The sequence below is a fragment of the Candoia aspera genome, chromosome 4 (genome assembly GCF_035149785.1).
Source record: "Candoia aspera isolate rCanAsp1 chromosome 4, rCanAsp1.hap2, whole genome shotgun sequence".
In the NCBI taxonomy this organism is placed as follows: Eukaryota; Metazoa; Chordata; class Lepidosauria; order Squamata; family Boidae; genus Candoia; species Candoia aspera.
Window position 1 is genome coordinate 109,024,422 of NC_086156.1, and position 27,173 is coordinate 109,051,594.

The window sequence follows — 27,173 nt, forward strand, 5'->3', positions numbered from 1 at the left end:
TGAATAAGCAAATAAAAAGGAAATATCATCAGAGACAAGTTTTTAATCGGGCTACATTGACAAAGTGGATAAATTTCAGAACAGAAAGTTCTAAAATCTGGGAGAGTCATTGTTTTCAACAGTGTTTTATTGCAAAGTAAAAAAAAAATGCTGCTTGGTTCTTTTCACTCATTTCAAATGATGTTTAAAACATAGTCACATGATGTGGGCCATAAATTTGTTTCCAGCTTGGTGACTGACATGACCCTCCACCCAATCAACCCAATCACTTGTCCACAATTGATATTTTATGGCCCTGCAACAAAGCCTCTTGATCAATGACATTGGAAATGGAAAGGGTTGTCATATCAATCAGAGTACTCCTTCCTATTTAATGTGGAATTTAATTGGTGCTATAAATCCTTGCTATTTTATCATATGCACAAAAATAAATGTGATCAGGGTCTGTTTAATAAAGCTGGGTGGGGGCACTAAATGTCATCTGAAATTTTGAAATTTATTATTTTCTAAAATTTATTCCCTCCCACCCTTTTTTTATTTATTTATTTTCCACTGCATTGAAAAGAGACTGCTGTCAGTTTTCAGTATATTCTAAATGTTTACCTTTACAAACTTTAATGTTTTAATTTTAATTAATGATCTATATATTATATGATCCTCCATTTATGGGGCTGAGAATGACCTTCTTCTCATGTAAAAATCCAAATGATATTTACCATGGAACTCAATATTGTACTTCACTTTCTTTAGCCTGCTTATGGCCCTGCTCCACAGATGAATACCCAAAAAGGGATTTTTCCCCTTCTGGGTGTTCTCAGTTGCCCATGATTAACATTTTGGTGTTTGCCAACTTTTGTAGTATTTAAAGTTGATATGGATAGTGGATGTTTAGTTTTGGCATTGGCAGGGTAACAGAAATATTGCTCTGGGAAATATGGCCCATGTGTTGACTGTATAGGAAAGTTATCAAGTGGATATTTCTGTGACATTGATAATATGGTAAACATAGTGTGCATGTATTCCATTCTGTGCATGGGTTTGTGTGTGTGTGTGTGTGTGTGTGTGTGTATGTCTGGGATTTTATTTTCAACTCCTCATTTAGGTAAAAGCATACAAAATACATTAATCCCTATCTATCTCTATCTCTATCTCCTGTATATCTATATCTATATCATCTATATCTATCTCACAAAAGTCTAAAGGTAAAGAAAAAATATATAAAAGGAAGGATAGAAGCAATAAATGGGTGTAGGGGGGAATAAAGTTTACTATGTCTATCAGTACAAAACATCTGGACAAGAGCCTTATTTTTCAACATGCAAGGATAAATATGTTGATGCAGATTAGTTAAGTATGATTATAATGAAATATGGTTACCATTTATTGCAATATTTATTCAGAAATACATACACATATCTCTGAATTTTTGTTTCAAATCATTTTCCTTCATGTTTATTTTTTAAAATAAGTTGTGTATTACTTATTGTATTGTGTATTACTTATTGTATTATGTTTATTTATAAGAGCAAGATGAAGATGATGATGATGATGATGATGGTGCTGATATTTTCTTTCACAGCCTTGAGGTTTCTAATTTTTCCACAAAGACTCATTTCTCTGGGATATCTCCTGATATTGAAATCACCTTTCCCTTCTATCCTTTAATGAGAAATTTGGTGTTCTAGGAAATAAGTTGCCCAGCTGCCTTATCTGTAAAAATATCATTATAGTTTAGACACATTACTTACACTCTGTTTCTCATCCAGTTTTTCAGGAAAACCTGTGAGCAGCTACTTCTCCACCAGACTAAAGCCAGCACTAAAAGAATTTATAATTAACAGAACCATAATTCATTTTTCTCTCTTTATTAGTTGTTCCTTTTTGTTCAAGTCTGGCCTCAGCACAATCACATAGCATTTGGGGGAAAAGATGCAGCCCAGTAATCCAGCTGCAGAAGCCAAAATAGAGAAGATCTCCACCGCCACCATGTATTTGCCTTTGGTGCTTAGGTAGGCGGGAACAAATGATATCCAGACACTGCAAAAGACCAACATGCTGAAGGTGATAAATTTAGCTTCGTTGAAGCTATCAGGTAACTTCCTAGCTAGGAAGGCCACCGTGAAGCTGACAGCAGTCAAGAACCCCATAAAGCCAAGGACAGTATAAAACATGGTGGTTGAACCATCATTACATTGCAGGACAATTTCTTCAGCCATGGAGTAAAGATCTGCATCTGGGAATGGGGGAGAAATTGCCCACCACACAGCACAAATTATGACTTGCACCAGGGAGCAAGGAAGGACAATAGCGTTAGCCAGCCTTTTCCCCACCCATTTCCTCATTTTGGAACCTGGCTTGGTGGCCATGAAAGCAAGAACCACAATGGTTGTTTTCCCCAATATGCAAGAAAGGGCTACAGAGAAGATGATGCCAAAAGCAGTTTGCCTCAAGGAACATGTCACCCAATTAGGTTGCCCAATGAAGAGCAAACTGCAAAGGAAAGAGAGCAGGAGGACAATGAGAAGAGTGTAGGTGAGGTTCCTGTTGTTGGCTTTGACTATGGGGGTGTCCCACTGTTTAATGAAGATTCCGAACATCAAGGCTGTGATGAAAGAAAAGGAGAGACTAACAGTGGCCAAGGCGATTCCCAATGGCTCTTCATAGGACAAGAAATTTGCACTCTTCAGAATACAAAGATTTTGAGCTTTGTTTGGAAATTTATCTTCTGAACAATGAAGACAGTCATCTGCATCTGAAAAATAAAACATTGTTCTCTGTCTATTAAAATTGTATGAGTTAGATAAGCATTTCTTAAAGTATGGTCCAAGGACCCTGGGAATCCCAAAACCCCCCTCAGGTTACATGAAATCAAAATTATTTCCCAGATATTAATGATATTTATAAAAAATTAAAACAATGACACTCTTCTCATTTTTTTTTTAAATTCACTAAAATATACATGTTTTTTCATGAAAAAAATTATGCTAATATCCAATAGGATTAATATTGTTATTCTCTATAGTTAATCTTATATGATTCAATAAATAAATATTCTACAAATGCATCAATTTTAATTTTTGATACTGTAAATATCAGTAAATATTACTGATACAGATGAAAGCTCTTTTGGGGTCCTGCATAATTTATAAAAGCGGGAAGGGGTCTGGAGAGCAAAATGTTTAAGGAATATTGAGTTAGATGAATTGTGAGTTAAGTAATGTGATTTGATTTACTCCAAATGAAGTTATGTTTTGTTTTGTTTTTTAATGTGAAGGCCTGCATTAAATGTAACAAAGTTATAAATAGGTATGATTTGTTGGAATCCAATACCCTGAAACACATAAGGTAGTTCAAGCGGATTTTCATTTATGCACAATGAATAAATGTACAGCTAGGTATGTATATATTACACATTAAACACCCCAAATATCTAAAAGAGTTGTGGGTAAATATCATGGACATGTCCCAAAGGGAGTGGCCTTTGGTTAATCCAGCCTTAACCCTTTTATAAACATAAAAGCAGCAGAATAGAGATGGCAAAAGGATACCAGATGAGCATGATGAAACTGGTCTGGAGATCCAGGACTAGGCTGAGAGCTAGGGACAAGGCTGGAACACACTGGGAATCCGCTGGATGGCAGTGTCGAGGTCCAGAACTGGATGCAGGGCTGAGATTGCAAGAATCAGCAGGAAGAAGATCCTCTATGGCAACTTGCACAGCAGGCATGTCCTCAACACTGGGAAACACAGGTGCTGACTCCTCTCTGGCTACAGATGAGGTTTCAGACACAGGTAAGGACTCTTCTGCTGGGGCTGAGAGATTTACAGATCAGTTGTCTCCAGCAGCTTGCTCTATGCATGTCTGCCTTTTATGCCTATCCTTCATGCACCTGTTTCCTTCTGCAGCCAATTGGGCTGCCTCCTCCTTTCCACACTTTTCTGCATGTCTTTTCTGTGCACTGATTGGTGGATTCAAATCCTCCTCCAAAGTCTGGCCAATCTCTGTCTGTAACTTCTCCCACACTGCTGAGTCACTTCTGGGTTTTGCTTTCCTGGTTTCTGCCTGGTAAGTTTCTGTTTCCCCTTCTGACTCAGAATGAGTTTTGCTCTCTGAGTCAGAAGCTGGCTGAAACTCACAGGTAGTTGTACCTGTTGTCATTTGTTTGGTCTTCTTTATATTTAAGTTTAGTCCCATTTTTTCACTGTGCTCTTTGACTTTTATCACTAGAGCTTGCAGATCCTTTGCATTTCTGGCTATTGGAGTAGTGTCATCAGCATAGTGAAGGTTACTGATTTGTCTTCCTCCAATTTGAAAACCATGCTCATCTACTTCTAATCCAGCTTCCCTTAATATATATTCAGCATATAGGTTGAATAAATAAGGGGAGAGTATACAGCCTTGCCTCACTCCATTGCCAACCTGGAGCTTTGTTTGTTTCCCCACATTCTGTCTGTACCGTGGCTTCCTGACTTCTATATAAATTTCTCATGAGGACAATGAGATGTTCTTGGATTCCCATTTTTCTGAGCACATTCCACAGCTTGATGTGATCAATGCAATCAAAGGGCTTTCTATTATCAATGAAGCACATAGTGGAATATAGAAAGAAAGTATCAGGAATAAAATCTATATAATGGATATCACCTACCTGTTTGGTTTGCAATCTTTCCTTTAGGACAACGAAGGCAATCGTAGCAGCAGAATGGCTTCCCTTCTACTTTTATCCTGCTATAACCAGAAGAGCACTTGTCATTGCAAACAGAAAGGGGCCACATCTATTGATCATTAAAAATTGAAAGCTGAAATTACTTTTCAGCAGTCAAAAAATCATTGTTGTTCCAGAACTTGTATGTCATCAACCTGCTACCTCATCAAATCTTACTTGCTCCTTGCAATAAAATCAGGTAGCTCTCCATTGATTGATGAAGGGGCAATCCCTTTGTTTAACATTCCCATAGCAACCCACTAATCTCTGTATTCAAGAAGTGTGTTCCCTCCCTTCTTCCCACTAAGACAATGGCTTTCTTCTGAGTAGGTAAGTAGAGCAGAAAGTAACTTCAGATCTATTGCTTATGAAAATGTACGTATGCCTGCATCATCATATCAATATGTAGGTTTACATTATTTCCTTTTCCTCTAATGTATAAATATCAGTGCATTCCTTCAGCCTGCAAGGGAGGCACCCACCATCTTGGTGAGCACTCCTCCAGTGTGCACTGTTTAATAAGTACTGCCGTTCAGCCTTGATTATTTGCTTTGGGTCCTGCATTTCATTCCACAGAAATTGGTGTTAGCAGTGGGATTCACAATGTTTGAGCTGCAACTGGAGATGACATCAGAGTGCCCTGTCAGGATAAGTATTGTTGTGTGCTTGATCCCCTGTCCCTTTCCTGCTGCCACATGAGGGCACCAATAAAAGTGTGTGTAAGGCACTCTGTGTCTAAAAATCTGTTTTGGCTAGGGAGGTGTGTTGGATGTGTGGGGTCATTCCAAGTTCCAAGCTGCACCTGGCCTTCCTGTTAGCTTAACAGAGATGACCTGAGATGTCTAGAAAGCAAGGGGGAGTTTGGTTTTGGCAGAGTGATTGTGTCCCTTTTGTGTTGAGCTGAACCATCCCCCAAGGTTCTGCTCAAATTCCTTTTTCCCTATTGTCTCAATTGACTGAAGTTGCCTTAAGCTGCTAATAGGCAGGGAGGGAACGTGCCTGTGTGTTTCTCCTTTATGAGCTGTGAACAAAAGTGAATGGATGTATAAGAAATCATAAAAAGCTGATCTTCACTGGTTGAGACAGCAGCCCACTACATGAATCTAAGGACCAAATAATCAGTGCAGAAAAAGGAAAAGCCAACAAAGAGGAAGAAACTCTGAACCTAGATGCAGACAGTGACCAGAATATCAGATAAGTAAAAAACAACAAAAGCAACAAAAACTGAATGGGAATTAGAGTCTCCGGAAGAAGCAGTGGTTTGCACCAGGAGTGGTCAAATACAAGGAACTGTGCACAGGAAGTGGACAAATACACTGGACAACTTTCACAGGAAGAGAAGAGGTCACAGTGGGGCTCCTTTTAACTTGAGACTGCTGGGGGCAGTCTGAGTGCCTGCCACCCCTTTCCTTGACCTGCCACCCTTGTCCTACTTCCAAAAGGATTAGGATGACCTGACCTCAGTCTTGTGTCCTCCAGGGAGGAGCCATGGGAGACAAGAGTGGGAGTGCGGGACCCACAATAGTGTGGGCACTTCCACCTGTAAGACCTTTGCCTGTTGGAGAAGGAGCTATAATCAGCTCTGGTGGAGCAGGTCAGGTATTTGAGAGGGAGTACCTGGGCACGGTGAGGAAACCTCAGGAGCTTCCTGCTTTCTGAAAAAATCAACTGGACTGCAGGCAATGGAATCACAAAAAACCAACATGAAAAGCTAGCACAACTGAAAGTGGCCAAGACCAACAAGAAGCTTGTTTAAAGAAAATCCCTGAAGGCTTGGAATGCCAGAAACCTCTTGGTTCAGCTAGGAATGGGTAAGAAACAAGGTATTTAAAAAAAAAACAAAACTGGCAGAGATTTTTGGAAAATTATGGTAAACAAAATTGGTCAGAATGGGGAATTCTTTTAATGGTTGTCAACTTTCCACATCCTCTCTAGTTCCTCTTTCCGGCCCTCCTATTTCTCCCGCTACTCATACTCCTTCCACCTTGATGTTGCTGTCACTACACCTATCTCCATCGAAGTTTTAGGGTCCTTGTCTACTATGTCTCTCCCCCTCTCTCCCTCTCTCTCCCTCTCTCTCCCTCTCTCTCCTTCTCCTTTTAATCTTAATTCTACTTCTACTTCTACCTATATTAATTTTCAAAGTTTGAATGTTGCTAAAACTATTCTACATGAACTGATTTAGTCAGAAAGAAGATAGATGCTTTTTAAAAGGTAATATATCTCCAAGAAATTGGGGATGTACAGTCAAGGTATTTAGCAATTGAGGAAAAACTATAAAATTAATGTGATGAAATTGAGAACTCCCCAGGTCAAAAACTTTTGGAGATATTTCAGGCATTTTATGAAAACACAGTCCTGCCATATTAATATCATGTATCTCAGTAATTTTTAAGGGCTGGTAAGGATCCTCCACCTTGTAGAAGCTAACCCAGTAGAGGTTAGCTACTTTCTCTTCAGGTATATAGTTTTTTAAACAGTAATAAAATGCCTATACCTTTTAAATATAATATCACATATTATATTAAAACAAAATCAGGAGGCGGAGGAGGAGGAGGGGGAGGAAGAGGACTGCATTCTCGTGACATGGATTGAAAATTGTCTTATTCACCCTAAGATATTCAGTTCAGGTCAGGGTTTTTTCTGCATGTATTTGTGTGTTTGTATAAGATTTCTAACTTTATGGTGATCATGTTAATGAGTCACTTTAAGAAAGTGTCAATTTGTGCCTGTAACTCCTGAAGAATCTGTCTGAAAATGAAAATAATAATAATAAAAAAAGAAAATACATTATTCCCCATGGTTTGATATTGGCACCAAAACTACCTGGTTAAACATGGTGGGCCAGATTATTTCCTCTGCAGAAATAGTAAGAAGCTTGTCTGGGGGAGCCATTGGAGCGATGTTTCCAACTTTGATTCGATGATACGACTGGTTGGGGAATGTGACCCAGTTGACAATATGAAATCCAGTTGCTAGTTCTCCTCTTTCATCAAAGGAAACCATTTCTCCAGCACTGTTGTTGAATGAAACAGTTCTCAGATACCTATGAAGCTAAACGGAAATAACTGGTAGGAATGTTAAAAGATTGGAAATAATGAGCAAGTATGAATGAAAGATCTTTCTTAATCTATATGTCAGCCTCTTGAGGCAGACCAGTCAGGAAACATATTGCAAAATATCTAGTTTTATTGTTGTAGGGTATGACAACAGAAACCTGAAAGCCTGCTAGAGTTTCCCTCTAAGGCAGGGAAACTCTGCCTTAGGATCTGTTACTCACACTCCCTTCTTTCCCAGGGCTGAGTTGTTATTTACTTTCTCTTAACAGTCCTTCTAATGACCTTTGTATCCTTTGTCAATGGCATCTCTGCCCTCCTCTACATTATGTTGAGAATTTCTTTAGCATTCCCATGCTTGCAGGAAGCAATATTATCATCTATGTCAGCTGAAGCAACAGTGTTAACTTCACCTTTCATGAAATCCTGGTTATTTTCTATTGTTCTGGAACTGTGTTAGCTATACATCCCAAAACAGCAGCTGAACACTTATATGACTGGCTTTTGGATAAAGGGATATTTACATTCATTGCAATTTACCTGCCACAACTCTTGATTTAGGGTTCTGAGATCCCAAGCATTTCCTTTTTTTCTGCGTTTGGCTTTGGATGAAAGCATGGCTTGCAGAGCATGGGCCAGTGCATAGATGGCATTGTAGACACTGTAACTTTGCCCAGTTAAACTAGTTTCAAGCACGGATTCAGGAAGGGTCTCCAGTGCCTCCTCACCAGTGCATGCCTTGCCACTGTCCTCATCTAACATAGCATTTGCGAAAGAACATTCAAATGCATGTTCCCAAAACAGTCTTGTCAAACTGTCTTCTTCTTCAGAAGTCGGCTTTCTCATCTGAATAAATTTCCTAAACCCTAATATCTCCTTTGAGGAAACTGCCAACGATAGTGCCCCATGGATGAATTCCAGACCCGTATTTCTTTGAAAGGGGAGTGATGTGAATTCCATCTGTGCTGGCATTATCCACACTTTATCTTTTCTCTTCATTGGCATGTCCTCATATTCGGAAATATAAGGAAACATTCTAAAAACAGGCATGTCCTCATTTTCACAATATATGATCACAACGTTGACAGTACTTCTCATAATAACAATGTACATCATAACATAGCCATTAAGTTGAACCTCAATGTCATTGGTAACAGATTCCTTTGGCATTTCTTCCATGAAGTCAAAACAGATTCCTTTCTTGGAAAATATATCAAGCCTATTCTGTATAAACCTCTTTCCTTTTTCAGGGTTTTGGACAATGAGCCCAATCCATTTCCACTGGAAGTGAAGCAACAGTTGGATGATCCCCATAATTTGAAGGTCTTCATTTGGAAATAACTGATGGAAGAAAGCAGCTTCTATGTCCTCATCCATTCCTGCAGCTGAACCATATATGAGCTAAGAAAAAGGAAGAAATTGGAGCATACATTTTATATTTCCAAATCAACATACTTCTCTCTATTTTTCAGTATGTGTACTGATAAAAATATTAATATTCTCCAAACTAGAGCAGAGTGGAGATAAGTTCTATGGGGATGGTTTATTTTTTCTTTTAACATGGTGACTTTCTAAAGCCTCAAAAATATATGAACTGCAAGGATGCATATGAAGTACTGGATTTTGCTGGATTTAAACACATGGTTCAGTGAAATAAGTTTCCATGGGATTAGGAATATGCAGCTTTCTAGAAAATTGAATAATTCCTGTCTGTCCCTCCCTGGATGAAATATAGTTAGAATATGTCTACCTTTAGTATGCTTCTAATACCAAGAATATCAAGCAATGTTGGCTATCCCTTTGTTTTGAAGGTTTCTGACACAAACCATATTCATCATCGAGAAAAAACTTTGGAATATATTAAACTAAATCAATGAGTGACCAGATATATTTTTAATAAAAAAGGGATCCATATATTTTGATTACAATTCTTCTGTTGTTTTCCAATAGTTGAATTTGTTGTTTATTCGTTTAGTCGCTTCCGACTCTTCGTGACTTCATGGACCAGCCCACGCCAGAGCTTCCTGTCGGTCGTCAACACCCCCAGCTCCCCCAGGGACGAGTCCGTCACCTCTAGAATATCATCCATCCATCTTGCCCTTGGTCGGCCCCTCTTCCTTTTGCCTTCCACTCTCCCTAGCATCAGCATCTTCTCCAGGGTGTCCTGTCTTCTCATTATGTGGCCAAAGTATTTCAGTTTTGCCTTTAATATCATTCCCTCAAGTGAGCAGTCTGGCTTGATTTCCTGGAGGATGGACTGGTTGGATCTTCTTGCAGTCCAAGGCACTCTCAGAATTTTCCTCCAACACCACAGTTCAAAAGCATCGATCTTCCTTCGCTCAGCCTTCCTTATGGTCCAGCTCTCGCAGCCATATGTTACTACAGGGAACACCATTGCTTTAACTATGCGGGCCTTTGTTGTCAGTGTGATGTCTCTGCTCTTAACTATTTTATCGAGATTTGTCATTGCTCTTCTTCCAAGGATTAAGCGTCTTCTGATTTCCTGACTGCAGTCAGCATCTGCAGTAATCTTTGCGCCTAGGAATACAAAGTCTTTCACTGCTTCTACATTTTCTCCCTCTATTTGCCAGTTATCAATCAAGCTGGTTGCCATAATCTTGGTTTTTTTGAGGTTTAGCTGCAAACCAGCTTTTGCACTTTCTTCTTTCACCTTCATCATAAGGCTCCTCAGTTCCTCTTCACTTTCAGCCATCAAAGTGGTATCATCTGCATATCTGAGATTGTTAATGTTTCTTCCAGAGATTTTAACTCCAGCCTTGGATTCCTCAAGGCCAGCTTGTCGCATGATGTGTTCTGCATACAAGTTGAATAGGTAGGGTGAGAGTATACAGCCCTGCCGTACTCCTTTCCCAATCTTAAACCAGTCTGTTGTTCCGTGGTCTGTTCTTACTGTTGCTACTTGGTCGTTATACAGATTCTTCAGGAGGCATACAAGATGACTTGGTATCCCCATACCACTAAGGACTTGCCACAATTTGTTATGGTCCACACAGTCAAAGGCTTTAGAATAGTCAATAAAACAGAAATAGATGTTTTTCTGAAACTCCCTGGCTTTTTCCATTATCCAGCGGATATTGGCAATTTGGTCCCTAGTTCCTCTGCCTTTTCTAAACCCAGCTTGTACATCTGGCAATTCTCGCTCCATGAACTGCTGAAGTCTACCTTGCAGGATCTTGAGCATTACCTTACTGGCATGTGAAATGAGTGCCACTGTTCGATAGTTTGAACATTCTTTAGTGTTTCCCTTTTTTGGTATGGGGATATAAGTTGATTTTTTCCAGTCTGATGGCCATTCTTGTGTTTTCCAAATTTGCTGGCATATAGCATGCATTACCTTGACAGCATCATCTTGCAAGATTTTGAACAGTTCAGCTGGGATGCCGTCGTCTCCTGTTGCCTTGTTATTAGCAATGCTTCTTAAGGCCCACTCAACCTCACTCTTCAGGATGTCTGGCTCTAGCTCACCGACCACACTGTCAAAGCTATCCCCGATATTGTTATCCTTCCTATACAGGTCTTCCGTATATTCTTGCCACCTTTTCTTGATCTCTTCTTCTTCTGTTAGGTCCTTGCCATCTTTGTTTTTGATCATACCCATTTTTGCCTGGAATTTACCTCCAATGTTTCTAATTTTCTGGAAGAGGTCTCTTGTCCTTCCTATTCTATTGTCTTCTTCCACTTCTGCGCATTGCTTGTTTAAAAATAATTCCTTATCTCTTCTGGCTAACCTCTGGAATTTTGCATTTAATTGGGCATATCTCCCCCTATCACTGTTGCCTTTTGCTTTCCTTCTTTCTTGGGCTACTTCTAGTGTCTCAGCAGACAGCCATTTTGCCTTCTTGGTTTTCTCTTTCTTTGGGATGTATTTTGTTGCCGCCTCCTGAACAATGCTGCCAACTTCTGTCCAGAGTTCTTCCGGGACCCTATCTACTAAGTCCAGTCCCTTAAATCTATTCTTCACCTCCACTGCATATTCCTTAGGAATATTAGTGAGCTCATATCTAGCTGATCTGTGGGTCTTCCCTAATCTCTTTAGTCTGATCCTAAATTGTGCAAGAAGAAGTTCGTGATCTGAACTACAGTCAGCTCCAGGCCTTGTTTTTACCGACTGTACAGATGTCCGCCACCTTTGGCTGCAAAGGATGTAATCAATCTGATTTCGGTGTTGTCCATCTGGTGAAGTCCATGTATAAAGCCGTCTCTTAGGTTGTTGGAAGAGAGTGTTTGTTATGCAGAGTGAATTGTCTTGGCAAAATTCTATCAGCCTGCGTCCTGCTTCGTTTTGTTCTCCCAGGCCATACTTACCTGTAATTCGAGGTGTCATTTGACTGCCCACCTTAGCATTCCAGTCTCCTGTGATGAAAATAACATCTCTTTTAGGCGTGTTGTCCAGTAGGTGCTGCAGATCCTCATAGAACTGCTCTACTTCAGCTTCTTCAGCATTTGTGGTTGGGGCGTATATTTGGATCACTGTGATGTTAGATGGCTTGCCCTGAATTCGAATTGAGATCATTCTGTCGTTTTTTGGGTTGTATCCGAGCACTGCTTTAGCCACTTTACTATTAATTATGAAGGCTACTCCATTTCTTCTGTGGTCCTCTTGTCCGCAGTAGTAGATCTGGTGGTCATTTGATGTGAAGTGGCCCATTCCAGTCCATTTCAGTTCACTGACGCCCAAAATGTCTATCTTTAATCTTGACATCTCACCAATAACCACATCCAATTTGCCCTGGCTCATAGATCTTACATTCCAGGTTCCGATGGTGTGTTGATCCTTAGAACATCGGATTCGCCGTTCACCACCAGCACCGTCGGCCGCTAGCCGTCCTTTCGGCTTTGAGCTAGCTGCGTCATCACGTCTGGGGCTAGTTGAGCTCATCCTCTGTTCCTCCCCAGTAGCATTTTGACCATCTTCCGACCTGGGGGTCTCATCTTCCGATGGTATACCGACATATCTCTGGTTGTACTGATCCATTTAGTTTTCACGGCAAGAATACTGAGGTGGGTTGCCATTACCTTCCCCAGGGATCGCATTTAGTCTGACCTCTCTGTCATGACCTTCCCGTCTTGGGTGGCCCTTCACGGTTTAGCTCATGGCATCATTGAGGTGCTCAAGCTCCAGCACCACGACAAGGTAACGATCCTTTGCTGAAGAATAGTTGAATAATACTCTCCTATTTTACTTAACTATATCAATTGAATTTATCAATTAAGGGATAAAACTCCATTCTGACAACTAAAAAATTGAACATGCTTGATATTTTGGTGAATACATAAATCTAGTCCTTCATGAAATTAACCTGAAGTAGATGAGAAAATGTACTGATATGTTCCATTGTATATCCATGTGTACTCGCATTAAGAAAGGAATATCCATACATGGTATTTGGACTAGATCTACATTTAATTATACTTAGAGTCAACATGTTCCCAGGTGAGTTTATTGGGTAGTCTTTATTTCTCTTTTATTTATCACTACACGCAAACCACAAATGATTGCCTAAATGTGTGAATGATTTGTGGGACTTGACTCCTTTCTTTCAGGGATAGGCCTTACCTGTGATATTATGTCATTGCTCAAGGCATCTTACATTGTGGTCTATTTCTTAATTCTTTTCCTTTTTTACCATTTTCTATGTCCAGACAACAAATCTTTAGCATAGCAATCTTTTAAGAAAACATCTTACCTGTGGCATCTTGTAAATGCTCAGAATATTTGACATGAACTGGCCAATGTAAGCATTATGTCCTGCAATCACAGATATTACATTGTCCTTGAGATCACACTTGTAGTTCGGGATGGACCTTCCCTTGGTAGAGAGGAGCTCCATGGAAGCGAGATAGATCCATCTTGCCAGGACATAGCTATTGGAGACGTGGACACCGAGGGTGATATTAGGCAAGATCCAGGCATTTTCATTGATTTCTTTGATTGCAAGTTCCAAAGCCAAGATGTGCTGGTAGTTTTGCATATGGAACCTGAAATAAGTGTTAGAACATACATTTCCAAATCTGGAATTGGCTGCATCCTCATTTATGTTTTTTATCACACAAGATTAGATTATACAGCCCATAAGCACTGAAGCAGGTAGGTACCTTGGCATTTAGGCAAGCCAGTTCTTCGAATATCTGTCTAAGACAACCAGTCTCAAGACAGAGGGCAAAGTTTTGTAACAATAGATATAAAACTCTCCCTGGAATACTGGGCTGTAACACTCCACTTCTTTTCACCCATTGGAGATGGCCCTAACTGTCGTGGTGATGGTCAGGGCTGAACTGCAAAATGGAATAATCAACAATAATTAACAAAGTTTTCTTTAATTAAGGGGTCCTGATTTAATTTTACCTCCTACCCTAATCTTCTGCTCCACCATTTCCACCTCCTCTTTGTTTTCCTTTTTCTTCTTCCCCACAATTTTCTTTCTCAGTGTATTGAAAAAGGAAATTCAATTGTCACCCTATTATACTTTAAGACACTGGAAATTTCTGAGAAGAATTTGATACAATAGCTGCATGCAGGACTAACTGCACTCATGCAACCTTCTACAGCTGATCACTATTATGAAGCAATGGGGTGCCATTGCATACATTATTTATTTTGTACTTCACCTACTTATAGCCACATGAACAAGAAATGTGCTAAAATTAACCTAATGTCTACTAAAATATATATCAAGGAGTGTGTTGGAAGCTATCAGAATAAAAACACATTGAAAAATATCTTGTGTAAGAAAAATCAGATGATAATTGAAGTAAGAATAGTGATATTAAGAAGAAAGAGAATTAATAATACAGCAAAGGCAATCTAGGATTCATCCCCCACCGTAATTCAGCCATGCCACAGACTTTATTACTGTATTTGCATTGCTTAGAACGAGTAATTACATACATGAAATCATCAACCAGTTCATCTGATGGATTCCTTGTGAATGTTACTTTTTCAGACATCATGTAAATTTGAGAAGAAATGCCACCAATGACTAAATCTTCTGAATGGTACTGCTTGTGCTTAATAAGCGGCTGGCTTCCTACAGAGCATTTACCAAGAGGTGTCTCACATTCTACATACAAGAAAAACATTGTTGCAGATGCAAAGAAAAATACCATCCTGCAGACCAATTTATCTCTCGGCCACCTCTTCACTCTATTAGAATTAGGCATGTGAAATAGGTCAACCTGATATATATTATTCCAGGAGGCTGCTCTTTCATCAGAAGTGGACTGCCTTAAAAATCAAAATAAAACGTCTTTGCCCTCCAGCTGTTCCCCCGGGTGTGTGTGTGTGTGTGGAGAATATTGTATTTTTGTTGCTGTTGAAATACATTATTTTGTAATATTTTCTGTAACTCCTTAGAGATTGAAAATAATATTGGATAATTGATAATGATTGTACAGAGCTACACATGCTCAGATGCATATCCCAATCTGTGATACACAGGGAATTGTAACTGGGAATTATGGACAAAATAGTAGTAGCAGGGGAAAAAAAAAAAACTAAATTAGAAGAGTTAGAAAGTTTCCTTCCTTCCTGTACTTGGTTTTCAAAGGGAGAAAATCACTGAATTCAAATGGAAATTTCAGTCATTATCTATCTATCTATCTATCTATCTATCTATCTATCTATCTATCTAATTTATCCCCACCCACCTCTTCCCATCGGGGGACTCTGGGCGCTTTACAACAATCAATAAAAACCATAACCCTAAATACAGAGAGTAAAATATAGTAATAAATAATATAAATAGAAGTAAAAATAAAGAGTCATAGTGGTGAAGAATCTAAAGCAGTGCAAGTGTGGGAGGTGTGGTGTATAGCAACCATCCCCATGTAGATCTTTTCCCCTCTCCACCCCAAGCATAGTGACAGAACCAGGTCTTCAGACTCTGCCGAAAGGCCAGGAACAATGGGGCCAATCTCACCACCGGGGGCAGCATGTTCCACAGGGCAGGAGCTACTGGAGAAGGCCTGCTTCCTGGACCCCTCCAGATGAAATTCTCTTACAGATCTGTGGATCTTCCCTAATCTCTTTAGTCTGATCCTAAATTGTGCAAGAAGAAGTTCATGGTCTGAACTACAGTCAGCTCCAGGCCTAGTTTTTACCGACTGTACAGATGTCCGCCACCTTTGGCTGCAAAGGATGTAATCAATCTGATTTCGGTGTTGTCCATCTGGTGAAGTCCATGTATAAAGCCGTCTCTTAGGTTGTTGGAAGAGAGTGTTTGTTATGCAGAGTGAATTGTCTTGGCAAAATTCTATCAGCCTATGTCCTGCTTCGTTTTGTTCTCCCAGGCCATACTTACCTGTAATTCGAGGTGTCATTTGACTGCCCACCTTAGCATTCCAGTCTCCTGTGATGAAAATAACATCTCTTTTAGGCGTGTTGTCCAGTAGGTGCTGCAGATCCTCATAGAACTGCTCTACTTCAGCTTCTTCAGCATTTGTGGTTGGGGCGTATATTTGGATCACTGTGATGTTAGATGGCTTGCCCTGAATTCGAATTGAGATCATTCTGTCATTTTTGGGGTTGTATCCAAGCACTGCTTTAGCCACTTTACTATTAATTATGAAGGCTACTCCATTTCTTCTGTGGTCCTCTTGACCACAGTAGTAGATCTGGTGGTCATTTGATGTGAAGTGGCCCATTCCAGTCCATTTCAGTTCACTGACGCCCAGAATGTCTATCTTTAATCTTGACATCTCACCAATAACTACATCCAATTTGCCCTGGCTCATAGATCTTACATTCCAGGTTCCAATGGTGTGTTGATCCTTAGAACATCGGATTCGCCGTTCACCACCAGCACCGTCGGCCGCTAACCGTCCTTTTGGCTTTGAGCTAGCTGCGTCATCACGACTGGGGCTAGTTGAGCTCATCCTCTGTTCCTCCCCAGTAGCATTTTGACCATCTTCCAACCTGGGGGTCTCATCTTCCGATGGTATACCGACATATCTCTGGTTGTACTGATCCATTTAGTTTTCACGGCAAGAATACTGGGGTGGGTTGCCATTACCTTCCCCAGGGATCGCATTTAGTCTGACCTCTCTGTCATGACCTTCCCCTCTTGGGTGGCCCTTCACGGTTTAGCTCATGGCATCATTGAGGTGCTCAAGCTCCAGCACCACGACAAGGTAACGATCCTTTGCGGAGGGCAAATTCATAGCTTTGCTGTAATTAGACATTCTAGATATACGTGCAAACATATATGTTTAACCTAATCTTAATTGAAACTCAAATAAATAACCTGAGTAACTGAAGAAGGATGTTCTATAGGTTCTAATATCTAAGTATGGATTCAGTCTATATTTCTGTAGGAAACGACATAATTAGACTTCATTGACAAAATAAGCAGAGAAGGGGCATTACTATAAGCTTCCTTTCCTAGATACTTTCCCACTTATAGGCACCACTCTCCTGTTGGCCACCAGATATTGCAAGAGGCCTTTGCATGAGTTGTGTATCAGCCAGGTAACCTAAATCACCAAGAGTCATAAAATTTAAGCTAAGCTGCTCATACTTTACTATGTCTTTGGGACTGCTGGTTCTCCCAAGGCAAGGAGTAAACAGTCTGATTCCAGATATGAACATCCCACTTGAAAAAAAGGGTGTCTAGCCCTTTGTATCACGAGGTGGGAAGAAAACAGAGACAATTATTGGAACTTTCATTTCAGTGTAAAAGGGGCTCAGATTTCATCTGTAACAGTTGTGATGTCCTGTTCAGAGTACGCACCAGACAGGTTCTCAATAAAGATTCTTTATTAAATAACTATTTACAATAAATAAGTCATTGAAATACGAAGACTGGATAACGAAGACCAACTGGGCACAGCAAGATGACGGAGAGGATCTTCCACTGGAGGTGAGACTGGACTCTATGAGCTGGAGATAGCAGTTCTCGAACTGGATCAACACTGGAACAGCACGGACACTAGGTGACTGGCTCCCTGGACCTGGAAGCAGGACTACGAGCAGCAGACAGGGATAAACTGAAGACTTGGCACAGGACTCGAACTCAGAGCAAGGGTAGTCTCGACTGAGGTTTCTGGACTAATTTGGGAACTCATAAATGAAGTCTCAAAAACAAGGCTTGGAACTTGTGCTGGACTGGACTCAGCTGGAAGCTGGAAGCCCCGGATTAGGCTGGAAACTCTGGACAGGAAACTTGGAGCAGAGCTTGGAACTAGGCTGGACTCGGCTGGAAGCCCCGGACTAGGCTGAATTCTCTGGACAGGAGACTTGGAGCAGAGCTTGGAACTAGGCTGGACTCGGCTGGAAGCCCAGGACTAGGCTGAATTCTCTGGACAGGAAACTTGGAGCAGAGCTTGGAACTAGGCTGGACTCAGCTGGAAGCCCCGGACTAGGCTGAATTCTCTGGACAGGAGACTTGGAGCAAGACTTGAAACTCAGAACTAGGCTGGAGTCAGCTGGAAGCACCATGTGTGCCACGAACTCAGATCCTGAGCAAGATAGGTGAAAATCTCCGAAACTCGCTGGAGTCTGCAAAGTGCAGTCACAATGAACTGTGATCAAGCAGTGGTGCAGAAAACTCCCAAATTGGCTGGTTGGAGGACAGGAAACTTGTCCTCAAACAAATGGTTGGCTCTGTCTAATGGAATAGTTATATAGGGTAAAGATCTGTTCTTCCTCTGATGTTGTTCTTGTTGTTACTATTATTATTTGCATGTGTTGGAATGACATTACACACCACTGTATTCTTATCAGCACAAATAACTTGTTCTTTCACTAACATCCAATCCTTTTCAAACCATGGTTTAGAAAAGATGGTAGAGATGATGAGTAACCAAGATGCTACACTCAGGATTAGTTGGATCACCGGTCTATGTTATGAAGTGAACTTGGAAGAGATCACCAGAGCTACTGCCTTCTGTGTCACCTTGCTCTGCAAAGATGAGGGAAGACTGTGGATTCCCAGAGTGCAAGAAACCAATGTTGTAAAAGTAACCAAGTTGGCTTTATTCAGGGGCTCTGGTAGAAAAATCAGTTTCCTTTCCTTATTAGGTGCTCTTTGGAGTCCTTGGTGCTCTCTGAGCCTTGTTGTTTTCTTGCAGACATTTCACTGCCAGACCAAGCAGCATCTTCAGTGCAAAAAGGGAGTGGGCCTTGCTCTCTGTTTATATACTGTGGTTTGTCCCGCTTGTGTTGGTGGGGGTGTTGTTCTCTCCTTGGGAGTTCCTTGATTGGGCTGTTGTTTGCTGATGGGTTGATTGGCTGAGTTAAGAGTCCCTTGATTAAGGTATAATGTTCTGTTTGATTGTTCATATGGTGTTAATCTTGGTGTTAATCTTTGCATACTGGGTGTCGATTGCTGGCAAGGAGGTGTTCGGGTCTTTTGACTTTTCTATTGTCTTTTTTGAATGGCGTATACAAGTTGTTTACCTCTATGTGTCTGTTGATGGCTGCTTTGTCTGAGTGCCAAGCTTCCAGGAATTCTCTAGCATTTTTGGATTTGGCCTAGTTCAGAGTTTTCCAGTTAAAATCTGGTTGAGCCTGTCCATGTGTTGTCAGACTAAGGTGTTTTCACAATGAAAACTTATCTCTCTTGCTGTGCATTAGATTCCCATGAAAATGGGAACCAGGAAAATAAATAGTACCAAGGTCACGCAGTTGGGCAGGACTAGAACTCATGATCTCCCAGTTTATGTAATCTCTAAAATTATTTCTTCTTGTGTTTCACACTCTTTATAGTTTTTATTCTTTTTGTAGTTTTCTGTGTTTTTTGTAGTTTTTATTATATCTTTCAAACTTAATAAAATTCTTATTTAAACAAAAAAAAGATAGGGAGAGGGTGAGAGACATGCTGTTTAAGGACAGCACAAGTACATCTTAACTCACTGATTCATGCTATGACTTTAAGATTGTTTCCCTCTGTCAAACCATCTTTGACCTGAACCAATCATATTATACTGTCATTCTTCATAGCAGAACCTGCATTAAGCAGAGGATTGACAAAATGACCTCAGCAAATTAACTTGCCTTCTTTTTAAATGGTGTTTGAATCAAGAAACTTTGGAACCACGTTATAGATGTGTATCTGTCTGACATGGAAGCATCTTTGGAAAAAAATGTGCAAAGTTTCATTGTTTTGTGCATATGGTGCTCCTCCCAATCTCTGCTTCATCTCTAAGTTTCAAAAGTTCATAGCACTCCTGCAGTCCTGCAAAGATATGATAAACATGTTTCCTTTTGACATATTGGAAACAAAGTCCTACTGTAAGCAAGCTATTATCTCCCAAGTAATTATCAAATTAAGTATCATCATTCTCCCTTTTTTTTTGTCTCAAGGGAATGTCAGTAACCATGACAAAACTATGAACCCAGGTTAAAACATGGCATTAATATCAGTTCAAAAATACGGGATTACTTGTAGAGAGAATACGAAGGATGCACATTTAATTGGTGAAACTTCATTCATTCACTCTAGATAATATTGAAAGTATGAGAGGCAGGTTGATTTTGACCCAGCATCTCACCTGAGTGGTAACATTGGTGTTTGGTGTCAACAATGACAATATATTATAGTGAGCTGGTTATATTCAGAACACTGGTTTTATTCTTTTTTCCTAACATGATGGTAATTTCTCCTGTTTCCAACTGCAGTCTCAGTGGTCCTCTTGCAATTGTTCACAAGTATTATCAGCCTGGAGACTTAATTATTGCTGCTATTCTTTATCAGGTCTTCTTTCTTTCAAATGAGATCACTTTTGAAAGCCTTCCTTCTCGTGAAGTGCTTGATCAGTACCTGTAAGTATCCTCCTGAACCTCCACCTCCTCCACATCCACATTACCAGCTAAATGATGTATTTTCTTTCTTTCTTTCACTTATCTGCTGAAATGTATTGGTTGCTAGTTGACTGGTATGACTACGTCCAGTTGGTATGACTAATGGCCGTATTTAGACATTTTCAGTTATAGAGCTCACAGAAGCTTAGCCTGTCCTAACACTGAAGGTTAAACAAATCAAATACTATTGATTTGAGCCATAAACTATATGAATTACTTTTTTTCCTTCCTTCAAAAAAGTCCTCTCTTGAAAGTAGAAATCTTGACTAATCTAGGCTTTGCAGATTCCCTCTGGTTTATCCTGACCTTATGTTCCCCTTTCATTTCACCCAGAAATGAAGCAGGAAACCCTCAAGTGCATTAGAAAAACTATTTCAGTCTACTACAAGTCTAGGGTGGGAAAATGGAACTGGCTTCCCACCCGTACAAAAATTAAAAGTACAGATGAAACTGAAATGAAGTGCTGGCTTAGCTCAATTGTACCTAACCCCAACTAGGTCAGGACACCCCAGTCTATACAATCCAGGGCTATTATTTGCTGAAGACCAAATTCCAGGTGTCCAGGGCAAACAATAATACAACATTTTGTTTGTGTATGAACATATAAATATAACAATTAAAAGTAGCAACTCTCTGATTTTGATTCATAAACAGAAATATATTGACATAGTTTATTATTCTCGCTGAAGGTTCCTCACTCATAACTACCAACAGACTTTGGCTCTGGCATTTGCTGTAAAGGAGATCAATGAACTTTCTGGCATATTACCCAATGTCAGTCTTGGTTTCCAGATTGCTACCGACTATCTTGAGGAAATTACTACTTACCTTTTAGCACTGGAATTTCTATCTACAAAAGATAAATTTATCCCCAACTACAAATGTAAAGACCAGACCAATATGGTAGCTGTCATTGGAGGACCCCGTTCTAAGACCTGTCTCAACATGGCTACTGCTCTGTGCAACTACAAGCTTCCTCAGGTGAGAACAAAAATAAAGGAAGATGGGAGTTCACAAGCTATTTCTTACTTTCAGATGCTGAATCCCATGATCAATCTTCTCAGAAGTAGCATAAAATGTCAGACAAGAATACAACCCATTCTTGATCTGCAGTGAAAATCACCACCACTGTTCTTCTTCATCACAGTATGAAACTTCCTGATGCCAAGGTGTTAAACCGCTAAGGAAGGCTCTGATGCCCTTTCTACCCAAACAACAAGGTTGACTTACACTAAGACTCGGGGACTCTCTTCAAAAATTAAGCAACAGTGCCAATGAACAAACACACATATTGCACATTTTGCTTTGTAGAAATCCATTTTTGCCTCTATTCCCCCCCACCTTTTCCCCCATTTAGATCACATATGGATCAGCTCCACTGATGAATAATATACCAGCAGACCTTTTTGTCAAATGGATGTTCCCAGATGAGATCCACCAGCTTAAAGGAATCCTACACTTACTATTGCATTTTGGATGGACCTGGGTTGGGTTTGTTTCTTTGTATGAGGAAGACAGAGAGAGGTTCCTTCAAAAGAGTCTTTCCATGTTTTCAGAGAGAGGAATCTGCTTTGACTTTATGGAATGTCTCCCTCAAATGATGTATGGTAATGAAGCTGCTGAAATGGTGGAAAAGGCAGATAAATTATACAAAGTGATCATGGGGAGTACAGTCATTGCAGTGATCTTCAATGCTGAAATTACAAGCATAGTGACTCTGAGAGTAATGATCAATGTGTTAGATTCTGATGATATTCCAAAGAAGAGAAAAGCCAAAGTTTGGATCCTGACAGCCCAGATGGAATTCACCTCCATTCTGATGCAAAGAGAGTTGCCCATTGATTTTCTCCATGGTGCTCTTTCCTTTGCAATTCACTCTAAGCAGCTGACAGGTTTCCAACAATTTATGCAGAAGAGAAACCCAATCTTAGAAAAGGAAGATGGCTTTATTAGGGATTTCTGGAAAGATGCTTTTGAGTGCTCATTCTCCAGAGATATTCCAGATGGGAATGCTGAAAGGATCTGCACTGGAGAAGAGAAGCTGGAGACTCTTCCTAATTCTGTTTTTGAGACCACCATGGGTGGACATAGTTACAGCATCTACAATGCAGTCTATGCTGTGGCACATGCTCTGAGGGCCATGCACTCCTCCAAACCCAAAGAGGGTCAGATATTGGATGAGAACAGATTGAAGCTGTTGCCTCAGTCACCATGGCAGGTAACATTTGCTAATGAAAAATTCAGGAAGGTCATCAGGTTGTGTAAAACATTTTGGATTGCTCAATAATCAGAGCAAAGTGATCTGTTGGATTTTTCCCTTTCTCAAATTTGTGATGGAATTCTCATCTGAAATTTTTTCAACTGAAATATTTTAGTTTAGCAACAGGATAGAAAATGCAGGAGACAGAGAACATAGTTGTCTTCCAAAATTTAAGCATTGGCCAAATTGGCTCATTAAGCATAGGCCAGGTTGCAAGAAACAAACTCTGATGTGTCCCTACCTTTTCAAGGAACCCTGTTAACTTTCCTGTTTCTTCTACTGCTTTTTCCTTCCTTTAGCTCCACCACTTTTTGCAGCGAGTCTCCTTTAACAACAGTGCTGGGGAAGAGGTTTCTTTTAGCCCAAAAGGGGAATGGGTAACTGGATTTGATATTTTCAGTTGGGTCACGTTCCCAAACAAGTCCTTTGTGACCGTCCAAGTTGGAAAGATCAACCCCCTGGCTCCCCCAGAGAAGGTCCTCACCCTTTCTGCCAAGGATATCATTTGGCCCCACATATTTAACCAGGTGTGTCTTGTTTTTTTTCCCTTTTCTTGACATTATAGTACCACTGACCCATGAAAATAATTGATTAAACAATAGCACTTGGATTAAACTATTAAGCTGCTTAGAAACCTCAGAGTAATATTTTTTTTTTCTTTTTGATGTGATACAAACATAAACTGCTAAAGCAAAAGAGGTGGCTTAAAGTTTAAATATCCTCATCATTTCTTGAGTTCCAATGCAATGCTATTTTAGTATGCAGGATTTGTTTCTTACTACATTAGTAAAATATGACACTTTGTATATAACTGAACAGGAGCAAACCATTTATTGAAACAGAATGAATATATATATATATTCAAATGGCATATGCATGCTTCATGTTTTTATCTCCTAAGAGATATAATATATAAATATATCCCAAAAACAAAGGGTTTCTGCTGGAGAGCCTGTCTATTTAGATAACTAGTAATGCTAATCCAAGTGGAGTTATATGATTGCATACCATCTAGAATTTAAATGTCTTTCCTGAAATAGATGAAATAGCCTGCAAAAACTCACTTTTTGAAATACATTTACATTGAATATTTATCAAAATATATGGAAATATATGATTCAAAAACAAAGATTTTCTACTGGAGATTCTCTCTCTCTCATCAAAGTACAGTGCTAATCCAAATATTATTGCATGGTATCTATAAAATTCATTAAAGGGGAAGGCAGAAGCATTTTTTTTTCTAAAAATGAAACATCAATCAATGAGGGAAGGAATATGACAGGAAAAAAAAACCTTCTTTCTTAGCTGTTTTTACATTTTTAAGACAGAATTCTAACTTTAACTTAAAAATAGCATTATATCCCAGTTCAAGCCTAATAATTTCAGGGAACCATATCCCTAAATCAGTATTATTTGAAAATCATTTAAAAAGAACACTAAAATTCATTTGTTTTTAATGTGCTCAAACTGCAAGGTACAAACAATCCCCCGTCCCCCAAAAAACTTAATTACTCTGCTATAAGCAACCAGATTGAAAATAGCTCAGTTTTGAAATTCAGATTTTTGTTATGAAATCCTCACAAAGGTTTCAATAAACTATGATCTGTGGTATGAATGGAAAAGTCAACCAAGCTTTGAAAGAGGTATAGTAAAAGTAGGACCCCAACCAAAACAATGGAACTGGAAGGAGAGCATACACCACTGACTCTTTCCCACACCAGGTTCTGGTACTGATTTCCACAGAAGAGATCTCTAGAATGCTGTGCTTGGCACGACCACTCGATTAGTGCAATCGGTGTGATATAAGGAACAGTCAAGGGATTCAGTGGAAATTTTAAACCAGAAAAAGTTGAAATTCAGTGGAGAATTTAAACCAGAAAGAAAATTGGAAAATGGAACATCAAGGCTTAGATGAAGAAATGAAGAGGTCACTAATGAAAAGCGGAATCCCTAAACATAATTCTTCATATGAAAGAATTCTGATTTTATTCATTTACAGACATTACCTCTTTCCATCTGTAACAAGAAATGTCCTTTTGGCCATAGCAGGATAAAAGTGGAAGGGAAATTATCTTGTTGCTATGACTGTAGATTGTGTCCAGAAGGGAAGATAGCTGACCAAATCGGTAAGCAAACAAATATATTGAATGTATTGATAATTTAACAATACTAAACGGGGGCTGAATATTTAATCAATATTATGGTAACTGAAAATCTTGAGCTTCACAACAAATTGTATAGCTCATCAATGTAGTATTAGAACTAATTGCTCGTAGTTCAGTAAGATATTTGATGATAAAACTAATCTGGTCACTCTAACTAGTAGGTCCAATAGATTTCTTAGATTGGGATTGTCCCTTTTTATGTCTCCTTTAGAAATTCTAAAGAGTTTACAGGAAGCCAAAGTTAGTTGGTAGACTATTCAAAATACTTCCTTTATTGTATACCTTCTTTATGGAAGTAAAGCTAACTTTACAATGGTAATGTCTTCCTATTGGTTTCTACTTGTTTTTACTTCCTATTCCACCCAGATGTATTGATTGATAGGTTGATTGACTTATGGAACATATATGGCTACCTAGGCAGCTCACCGCAATTCATAAAAAGACAAATGAAAACAAAGCCACCCTTCCCACCAGGTCCTGGACAAATCAGCCTCCTGACTATTGCAACACTTTGGAGAACAGCCAAGTCTTCCTAGCCTACTACAAGGCTAAAAGGGCAGGGATCCCTGGGAGACTCTTGCAAAGGGCTGGGGCAGCTACAGAGAAGGTGCATATCCAAGGTACCATCAGATGACATCATTTAACAGAGGAGACCTGGAGCATGCACAGCTATGTCACTTTTGAGACAGGCAGATACTGTTGAAGAGAGGTGGTCCCACCAATAACTTTGCCCAGTGAAATGTACAGTTTTAAAACACTTTAATTGCAACAGGAAAGCAACTGAGAACTGATTAAAGCTAGAGAAAACTGGAAAAATCAGGGTCCATTGAAATTGAACAGATTATGTTTCGAAATAATGATGTTTCTATCAAAGGTTTTGTTTCTGGTTTCTTTTTTTTTTCCAGATTTAGATGATTGTGTCCCATGTCCAGAAGATCAATATCCAAGCAAGGATCGGGATAGTTGCCTTCAAAAAGGCATAACTTACTTGACTTATCAAGATCCTTTGGGGATTTCTTTGGTAGTGATTGCACTCTCCTTTGCTTTCATCTCAGCTGTGGTGCTGGGGATCTTCCTGAAACACCAGGACACCCCCATTGTCAAAGCCAACAACAGGAATCTCACTTTTACCCTTCTCACTGCTCTCCTGCTCTCCTTCCTTTGCACTTTGCTTTTCATTGGCCAACCTGACCAAGTGAAATGTCTCATGCAACAAACTGCTTTTGGGATCATCTTCTCTGTAGCTCTTTCTTGTATACTGGGGAAAACAACCATTGTTGTGCTTGCTTTCATGGCCACCAAGCCAGGCTCCAAGATGAGGAAATGGGTGGGCAAAAGGCTGGCCAACACTATTGTGCTTTCTTGCTCCCTGGCACAATTCACCATTTGTGCAGTGTGGCTGGCAATTTCTCCCCCATTCCCAGTTTCTGACATGCATTCAGTGGCTGAAGAAATTGTCCTGGAATGTAATGCAGGCTCAACCACAATGCTGTATGCTGTCCTTGGCTTTATGGGGTTCTTGTCTGCTGTCAGCTTCACCGTGGCCTTCCTAGCTAGGAATTTACCTGACAGCTTCAACGAAGCCAAATTTATCACCTTCAGCATGTTGGTCTTTTGCACTGTTTGGGTGTCATTTGTTCCCACCTATCTGAGTACAAAGGGGAAATACGTTGTGGCGGTGGAGATCTTCTCCATTTTGGCTTCTGCGGCTGGATTACTGGGCTGCATCTTTTCCCCCAAATGCTATATCATTATTCTGAGACCCAATTTAAATAAAAAGGAAAAACTAATAAAGAAATGAAACTGATTTTTTTACCAGACCCCATGAATATAGTCCAATTCATTCTTTTCAGCATGTTCATTTTTTTGCCATTTGGGGTTCTGCATTCTTCCCTCATATATTCTTAAAGAGATGGGAGTACTGGACCACCTTACCTGTCTCCTGAGAACCCATATGCAGGTCAGGAAGCAACAGTTAGAACCAGACATGGAACAACCGATTGGTTCAAAATTGGGAAAGGAGTATGGCAAGGCTGTATTTTGTCACCCTGAATATTTAACGTATATGCCGGGTACATCATGAAAAATGCTGGGCTGGATTAGTCACAAGCTAGAATTAAGATTGCTGGGAGAAACATCAACAACCTCAGATATGTGGATGACACC

At 39.8% G+C, this 27,173-nt stretch overlaps 2 protein-coding genes across 2 annotated transcripts; one reads left to right on the top strand and one right to left on the bottom strand.

Moving 5' to 3' along the window:
- Positions 1-1,850: 1,850 nt before the first annotated feature.
- On the bottom strand, positions 1,851-17,369 carry LOC134496999 (vomeronasal type-2 receptor 26-like). The gene is made up of 7 exons (XM_063302714.1): positions 17,171-17,369; positions 14,673-14,844; positions 13,471-13,762; positions 8,303-9,163; positions 7,533-7,760; positions 4,650-4,776; positions 1,851-2,752 (listed from the first exon to the last, which is right to left on the bottom strand). The coding sequence occupies exons 1-7, from the start codon at positions 17,367-17,369 to the stop codon at positions 1,851-1,853; spliced, it is 2,781 nt and encodes a 926-aa protein (XP_063158784.1).
- A 245-nt stretch (positions 17,370-17,614) lies between these two features.
- On the top strand, positions 17,615-26,757 carry LOC134497000 (vomeronasal type-2 receptor 26-like; the record flags this gene model as incomplete). The annotated part of the gene is made up of 7 exons (XM_063302715.1): positions 17,615-17,640; positions 20,400-20,543; positions 21,272-21,563; positions 21,940-22,800; positions 23,142-23,369; positions 24,428-24,485; positions 25,913-26,757. Coding segments are annotated over exons 1-7 (2,454 nt in total), but the record flags the coding sequence as incomplete, so codon positions are not given.
- Between the last annotated feature and the right edge of the window lie 416 nt (positions 26,758-27,173).

Bases quoted from the DNA above. Each gene is read 5' to 3' on its own strand.
- LOC134496999 (XM_063302714.1), bottom strand. From the start codon at position 17,369: ATGTTCATATCTGGAATCAGACTGTTTACTCCTTGCCTTGGGAGAACC. The intron at 14,845-17,170 runs GTATCTAGGAAA...TCTTGTATGTAG, and splicing joins TGGTGCCTATAAGTGGGAAA to AATGTGAGACACCTCTTGGT. The intron at 9,164-13,470 runs GTAAGATGTTTT...CCTTTTTCTTAG, and splicing joins GCATTTACAAGATGCCACAG to CTCATATATGGTTCAGCTGC.